The sequence below is a fragment of the Pholis gunnellus genome (genome assembly GCF_910591455.1).
Source record: "Pholis gunnellus genome assembly, chromosome: 11".
Taxonomy (NCBI): Eukaryota; Metazoa; Chordata; class Actinopteri; order Perciformes; family Pholidae; genus Pholis; species Pholis gunnellus.
Window position 1 is genome coordinate 18950778 of NC_136538.1, and position 8540 is coordinate 18959317.

Here is an 8540-nt window from a genome sequence, read left to right on the forward strand (position 1 = left end):
GTGTATAATTTCACAAATATTCCCAACAAATTGTCGTCGAGCATTATTCGCAGCATCGTATTCGGAAACGGGTCTGCTTAACTTACAGGAGCAGCGGTTGATTTTCCATCCTGGTCTTGGACAAATTAGTCAGTGAAATAGCGGTGGACCAGTGTCCCGTCCAGTCCCGAGCACGGGAATGGTAACGGTCCGTGGACTGGACCCGGCTCACAGCTCTGCAGGGGACGAAGAACAGCAAGCAGAAAAAAACAAGAGCCAAAAGAAGAAAGGTACCTCCTGATATAATTGGTGAAAAAACTGCAGCGTTGAATTCCCACATAACCAAAATAAAATTTCTGGCAAGAGAATTAAAAGTCCTGAAACGCACGTATGTGCATTGAAATCTATAAAGAGGTAGCCTAACTCAGTGTAGCCTAAATAAATAACGAAAATGAAAACCGTGATTTATTTGGTACGTACCCGTCGTTGCTCTCTAAAGTGTCGTCTTGTGTATTGTAGAGATGAATCCAGGATGGAGTCTGTCCTGTGTTTGCCAGGGAGGGGTGTGCTGCCTTTTCTGGCCAGCCTCTGCCAAACCGGGGTCAACGAGGGAGCAAAAAATAAAACAAGACCCTTTTCTTTCGTGCCTTCTTTCTCTTTCCCTGTTACCTTTTACAGTCAACACCTTTTTCTTTCTTTCTCTCATCCGGTCCACTTCTCTCTCCCTCACTCCCGTACATGACGTAACATCAGCTTTGTTTGTTTGCTCCCCTTATTAGAACAGACCGATAATGAAAATAACTAATTGGCAATTAACCAGTATGGTAACATTCATTGCGTGGAGCAAGACCTGTTGGAGCTAAATAATAGTCGGCTGGAACTAGTCTAACAGCAACAAAAATTATATAAAAGTATTTTAAACAAAGTTTGACCAAGTGAATTAGGCTACAATTAGAAATAACGTCACACGGGAAGAGAGGTGCTGGTTGCAAAGCTGACGAAAGGCTTCTCTGTCTGCTTGACCAACACATTATCGGTGTTTTTAGAGTGCAAAATGCTGTTTGTGTTGTCGTGTCTGGAGGTTTGGGCTGTAAGTAAACGGAGAAGACGCTAAATTCTCGATGTGCTTTCAGAGCTCTCGTCCCCCGCTGCTCGGAACATTCAGCAAGCCCTCGGATAAACACACAATTACGGCAGGTGAATAAACTTGTTTGGGGGGTGTTAATTACATGCTTAGCGCAAACAAAAGCCATGTAAAAGAATGTGAATTAGCACTGGCTCTTTCCCCCTCAATCCCCATTCAGGTTTTACATTTCACCTCTCGTCTTTTTCTAGGAGTGATTTCCGAATTGCCTGCGAGGGCTACTCCCAAACAAACAAGGCTCCTCCAAAACATAAAGCTGGATAATACCTGTAGCCTTGGCTTGAATGGTGATCATCTAAATTGGTGCACCAGGAACCCAGTCAGGTAGGAGGCTTTGCATATTCGGAGTAGTGCTGCTAAGCCTGCACTCTCAACTTAATTTTAGGGTCGTGCGTGCATGTGCGTGTGTGTGTGTGTGTGTGAGAGAGAGAGAGAGAGAGAGAGAGAGAGAGAGAGAGAGAGAGAGAGAGAGAGAGAGAGAGAGAGAGAGAGGGGGGGGGGGGGGGGGGGGGTATAGGCTGGGAGGTTAGTTTTAACACCAGCATGAAAATACCAGCCTTTACTTCCAGTCCACAGAGCTTTCCAACAGGACCAATTCAAGTGCCACTTGGAATTAGTTCTCCTGAGGTTCGTACTGCAGCGCAGTGGACAGGTTTGATCCACTACCCTACCCCCTCACATACGTGCACGCACTCAACCCCAAAAGACACGTACGAACCAAACGCCTGACCCTGCAATAGGATCATCACAACCCCTGCTCTGTGTCACATACACCTATGGATGTAAGAATGAAAGTGCCCTCTGTTGCCCAAATCCCATGCGTAAAAGTGCGTAAACGCGCGTACCTGCACGCTCGCACCTGCAGTTATGTCAGTTAAGGTGAAACGGTGAACACAAACAGGTAGCACTGACTGTGCATGCATCTCCAGCTGGTCTACTCACTGTCCCTCCAAGCTTGAAGTCGGTGGTCTATCTGGCCAGCCCCGGAGAATGTGCAAATCTGAGAGAGGGAAGGAAAAGTTTTGAATTCCTGAATGATTTTGTAGAAAGGCGGCTTAGGATCATTATGTCAGCTTTATTGAGGGCGGATTAAGCGTAGTCTAGATGCTACGCCTTGTACACGGCTCTTTCACAATGTGAGCACTGTTCGTGTTAGAGTGAACTCACACTATTTTAACACCCTATAAGCCCTGTCTAAATATGAAGCCGTTTTAGCCATAAACATGAAAATCACACCGCCGTGGCTACTGCTGTAAGCCGAATCCTGTGACTGGATGTGGACATTGATCGTGTCCTAGCCACTGGATCAAATACATGAAAACTGCTTTTATGTCCCCAAGAAGCTTTCATGTTGCCATTTGATTGTAATTCCAATACTAATGGTATTAATTAGAGGGCTGGACCATCAAACAAAAACCCGTGATAAACTGGTGGCATTAAAAGGGTGATGCCACTGGTAAATTAGTTTTTCGAACTGACACGCCATTATCTTTGTTTAATCAACACAACGCTGCGCATCGATATTCATTTGGAACAATAAATTGTGTTGGTTGGAGAGGGGGCAGCGGGCAGGGGGCCAGGGCTGCGCCCAGCGTTCCGGAGGCAAGGCTGGGGACAGCAGGAGGGGGAGCGGCATCACACTGCAGCCTTCACCCGGACCAGCACCCACTAAACACAAAGTGACCACACACACCAGCGAGCCCGCGTAAAGTCATGCTCAGATGCATGTCATAAAATTGCGAACATGCATTTTTTTTTAATCATCGACAGATCCAGGGCAAAAGCCAAAAGAGTAAAGGACCCTGTCAAAATTTGATCTTTTACAAAACAAGCAAATGGAAAGTGATAACATGAAAAGGAAAAACATGCAAGACCCTAACGCCCTCCTTTCCGTCGCACACAATATATAAAAAAAACATTTTGAAAAGTAGCTACTACAGGAAAAAGTAAAATAATGTGCAAATTGACTCGCTTCAATTCAAAACGTGTATTCCGGAGCCGCAGTCATTGGTTGTCCATTTGTCACCCTTTTAAAGCTCCCTATGCCTTCCTTCCTCCCTCCCTCCCTCCCTCCCCGTCTCTGCTAAGCATCTCCAGTCTATATATCTTCTTTAGCTTTAACGAGCCTCGTTAAGATCGCAATAATATTCCACCCTCTAATTGCTCATTCCATTCAGCAGATAGGCGAGCATTGGCTTGTGCCTGATGCGCGCGGTGCGGTGGGAGGGTTGCTGTGGAGATCGGAGAATCTGATAACCCCCCGTGTGTGCTGCACAAGTGGTGAAAGCCTCGCGCTACGTACTGGCTAATGATTGGCACGCTTGACAGTGATTGGCAGGGCTGCCATGACAACGCTACAACGACACCAAGAAGACCAATAGAAAAGGGAAACAAAATGTTTCAATGCTACACTCAACGGCGGATTTAGGGGGGAGATATTATGAGGCTGGTGTCATTAGGCGATAGCCATTGAATCATTCAATCTTTTTTACTGGCCGTATTTTTTCGGTTTCTCCTTTTTCTCGATAATTTTCTTTCTCTCTCAGGTCATTTCCATGGTTTTCAGATCCCCTTTAGAGCTTTATCCCTCCCATTTCTTCCTGCCAAACTTCGCTGATCGCCCTGTGCTACTGGCGAACAGCGCTCCCACCACCCGGTCTCCAGAAGACTTGTCCATGTTTCAGCTACCGACCCTCAACTTCTCCCCGGAGCAGGTGGCTAGCGTCTGCGAGACGCTGGAGGAGACCGGGGACATCGAACGGCTGGGCCGTTTCCTCTGGTCTCTGCCTGTGGCTCCGGGAGCGTGCGAAGCGATCAACAAGCACGAGTCCATCCTGCGCGCCCGGGCCGTGGTGGCGTTCCACACGGGGAATTTCAGAGACCTCTACCACATCCTGGAGAACCACAAGTTCACTAAGGACTCGCACGGCAAACTACAGGCCATGTGGCTGGAAGCGCACTACCAGGAGGCCGAGAAGCTCCGTGGTCGTCCGCTCGGACCGGTCGATAAGTACCGGGTGCGGAAGAAGTTTCCGCTGCCTCGGACCATCTGGGACGGCGAGCAGAAGACGCACTGTTTTAAAGAGAGGACACGGAGCCTCTTGAGGGAGTGGTACCTTCAGGACCCATATCCAAACCCCAGCAAGAAAAGGGAACTGGCTCAAGCCACTGGACTCACTCCCACACAGGTCGGAAACTGGTTTAAAAACCGGAGGCAACGAGACAGAGCCGCGGCGGCCAAAAACAGGTTGGTGTTTTTTTTTATTATCGTTGCCGTCAAAACACAACAATGTTCAAAAGTTTGTCTAAAATGCCTAAAACCAACAAGGAAAAGGAATAGATTTTATTCATCGTGGAGTTGTGTTTACGGACAGAGACTGTCTAGGAAAAGGACGAGTCTGTCTGCCAGGGGGAGGGAGCAGGCTGCGGCGACATGTTTGTTATGAAGTGAAATCAGGATGAACATCGACAATGCTATTTACGCTGTTGTAAATATCCAAAAATGTCTTTTGGAAATACGAAACGTTTTTTTTACATATTTAGAAGAACTTCTACGAAACATTTTTGGCAAGTATGTAATTTAACTTTGCTGGTATTTTTGAACAAAATATGGAATCATCAATTATAAACATAAAACACTATAAATATAAAAACTCAAGTTAGTTGTTCAAATAACTTCGAATGGTACAATAATAATAATATAATAACAAACTGGATTGCTGTTATTGAGCATTGTTTTCAAATAAAAACAGCTTGTTTATGTTTTCCGTGTGAAAGTAATGTAATATTAATAAATATTAAAAAGTGCTGCAACAATATGTATATATAACAATATATATATTACATACAACCCCTCTTCAGATAATAATAGTATAAACAACCATATTAATTATTTTATTCAGTAAAAGTATAAAATAAACAGGACTGGACACGTCTTAATATTTATTTAGCCACAAGTTAAATAGTTATATCTATTTCTTTAAATACATTTGAAATTGTCATGTTTTGCAAATCATCTGAAAAATATTTTTGTATGTTACCAAAGCTATATATTTAGGCTGCACAGTAGGCTATAGTTACATGTAACATGTACTATGGTGCATTTGTCATTTTAACATGTTACTTAGCATTGTTGGAAAAGATTATCTCAAAGGATAATAGAGATATTATAGATATTACTTGACTAAAATGAGCGTGCGTATTAAAAACATTTAAAGACATAGGCTGTATTCATAACATTAAGTGTGGTATCATTCCATTAGAATGCTATAATTGATTAGAAAATACCTCGGAGAGTACTAAGCCATATGAACACTATTCTAATCTTTTTGCTAAATGAAGAGATATATTTCCAGCCTGATATTATCCCGCCGTGATGGAGTTATTATCATGAGTGGATTGGAGATAAACATTTAGGATGATTGGAGTAACCTGGATCTCCATGTCACTCATTCATACACTTCCATTTCCATCAGACTGAAAACCATTTGTGTCAAAGCCTCACGATGTTTTGTTTTTTTACCAAGACCTATATTGTATTGAACAAATAATTATTTGGTAAAGAAACTGCAGAATCTCGGGTTCCACGGGTTCTTGGTACGAAAAATAAAACTGGGCAGAACTTAAGACAAATAACAAATGTAGTGCAAATGCTGATGAAGCAGAATAAAAAACAAAATAGCAACAGACTGCTGTAAAGAATGCATCAAACTGCTTTTCAAAAGACACCAAGTTGGATTCAAATCTTAGTTTTCTGCAGTGACATGTCACGTAATTTAAATGCCAGATTGCTGACTTGCGCGTTGAACATGCCTACTTTTGTAGAAAAACTAAATAACTCATTGCATTTCCTCCAACATTTGGTAGTCTAAATAGTGCTGTGTTTTGTCCCCTGAAAGCTGGCTATTTGATAAAAGCATGCATGCATGGCTGGGGCCGGCAGGGGGAAAGAAAGGCGAGTTTGAACCCCTATTTTGCAGGAGGAGGAGGGGAAGGGGGACATTCTCAGGTCTAATTGCCATTTCTCTCATTTTTTTCTTCTTTTTTCCCCCTCCCCTCCTGGCTTCTTTTCTTCTCCAGGCTCCAACACCAAGTAATAGGACCGAGCGGTATGAGGTCCCTGTCAGAGGCCGGCCTCACCCCTCACAGCTCGGCAGAGTCGCCATCAACCGCGGCCAGTCCGACCACCAGCGTTTCCAGTATGGCAGAGAGAGTTGATACTGGGACGTCCATCCTGTCCGTCACATCCAGCGACTCGGAGTGCGATGTATGATACGGAGGAAAAAAACACACAAAAACAAACAAAAAGAGAAATATTTACAGGGAAAATGGACCTGAGAGGAAGAAAAAAAGACTTATGAAATATCGCGGATGAAAAAAGGACCGATTGATATAAATATTAAAATAAAAAGAGATAAAAGCACGTCGTTTTTTTTTTATATTAAAAAGCGCTTTCAAAGGACCCACGCCTCCCCCTCCTCTTCATACCCCCACGCCACCACCACCACCACCACCACTACTACTAGACTACTTGCATGATGTCTTTTTATTTTTTGTTTTGTAATCAGGGAGAATAACCTGAATGCAAGATTTTCCATCAGGAACATCGATCAGAGGGAATAAAAACAGATCGTCTTGGTGTCTTCGTCGCTTTTTTTTTTTTGTCCTCATCTCCGTTTTAAGTCCTAATGATGATGATGATGGCGGCGAAGCAGCCGCCATGCAGACAAGATGCAATCCTGTTTTTACTTTTGTTCATCAGACAATCATTTTAAGTCGTAAGCACCTTTTTAAATACACTTCTGTCACTGCCTGTGTGGGGTACATGGTCAAAAAAATGTTGAACGGAACCGTTTATGACTGTATCAGATTTTTATTTTCAAAATTTTATATTGAATTATGTATATCTCAAATAATGCGATCATTCTCCCGGTCTGTAATATACGTGTAGAAATATGCTTGTACATAATTAATGCTCTCCCCCGTCTCATCCTCTTTTCTATCCCTTCCTCACTTTTCTTGACTTGGTGTTCCTACATAAAATATTTGTCAAAACTTACAACTGAAGTGCTCTAGGCGTTTTTGTTGATTTTGGCTGTGTTCTGGGGGGTTGATAATGAGATATGTTACCAGTCACATTTATGCAAAGAGAAAAAAAGATAATGAAAAGTGGAATTGCTTGTTATTACTACATTGATTCAAGTCTGCAGGCTGCCCCCCCTCCCCCCCTTCTCTCCTCTCTGCCGCCCCAGGGTCGCTCAAAGCGCTTATTTACATTAGCCTATTCAATGTTTCTTTCTTGCGTGGTTATTATGTTAATGTACCATACATTTCTAAATCAAATACAGTATTCAATTTGCTATACCTCTTTGCATGATGTCTGTCTCTCCATCCGATTACGGATAAGGGCATTGATAAGTGGCTAAACACATGTTCATATTGGGTCATTATTGGATTGTGGAAGCATTAATGCTTGGCTTGGCTTATGCGTTCCCGGGCCAGGTTGTGCACTCAGCGGGCTGAACTCACCTAAAAGGAGTTTGGTTTTTATTTCCGGAACAGAGTAACTATTCATCATATTGGTGTAAACTGTTTGGTCTTTGACGGTGACGAAACGCTGCATTAAAATGTTTTAGATTTTATTTTCCAGAAGTCATACTTTACCCCTTTCCTAATTTATCATTACACTCCTGGTTCTAACTTATGTGATGCAGGTAATATGTATATATATATATATACGGCTGCCTCCTTATAGTCTACTGCACACATTCTGGCAAACGTCAACGTCATGCAGCACTTAAAAATGTGAGTGCTATTTCCCCTTTTGTTTACCGTTGCTAGTGAATACAGAAATTAAGTAAACGCGCCATTAAATGGGCTAATCACGATGGGACTCCTCCCCTGTCCCAATCTCCCATTGTGGCCCGCTGAAAAGAGCTTTTCTTCTTCGGACGAGAACCATTTCCCCCTCCAAAAAAAGGCTTTCTCTCCTGCAGTCCCTTTCCATCTAAATCCCCAACCAATTATACTGCAGACTAGGGCACATTTGCTACAGGACACTGTTGCAGGAGCCACAGTTTTAGTTGGATGGAAAGATTCCTGCTTCGTAGAAGCAGCGCTGAGGATTTCCCATGCATGTAAATAACTGCGCTGTATTAACTGCAGGCAACTCTGTGTTACGCGCTGAGTGTTTGTTAGTGTTGCAGTCGTGTATTAAGCAACAGAAAGTAGGACAGAGGCTGCTGTTTGGCTCAGGGAGACCGCAGGACTATCAGAACAGGGAAAACCTGCAGCTCTGTCAACAGGATAGATATCTCTCTGACATTTAATTATAATAAGACAACTGAAACTTGACTGTTCTAACAAGTGTAACACAAGTGCTGTAGGCCTATACCGTGGTGTCAGGATGTTTAGATAT

The 8540-nt window shown here is 43.2% G+C and overlaps 1 protein-coding gene across 1 annotated transcript; it reads left to right on the plus strand.

The window, feature by feature from the left end:
- Positions 1-3678: 3678 nt before the first annotated feature.
- Positions 3679-6395, plus strand: six3a (SIX homeobox 3a; the record flags this gene model as incomplete). The annotated part of the gene is made up of 2 exons (XM_079168654.1): positions 3679-4370; positions 6203-6395. 2 exons carry the CDS (start codon positions 3679-3681, stop codon positions 6393-6395), a joined length of 885 nt encoding a protein of 294 aa, XP_079024780.1.
- Between the last annotated feature and the right edge of the window lie 2145 nt (positions 6396-8540).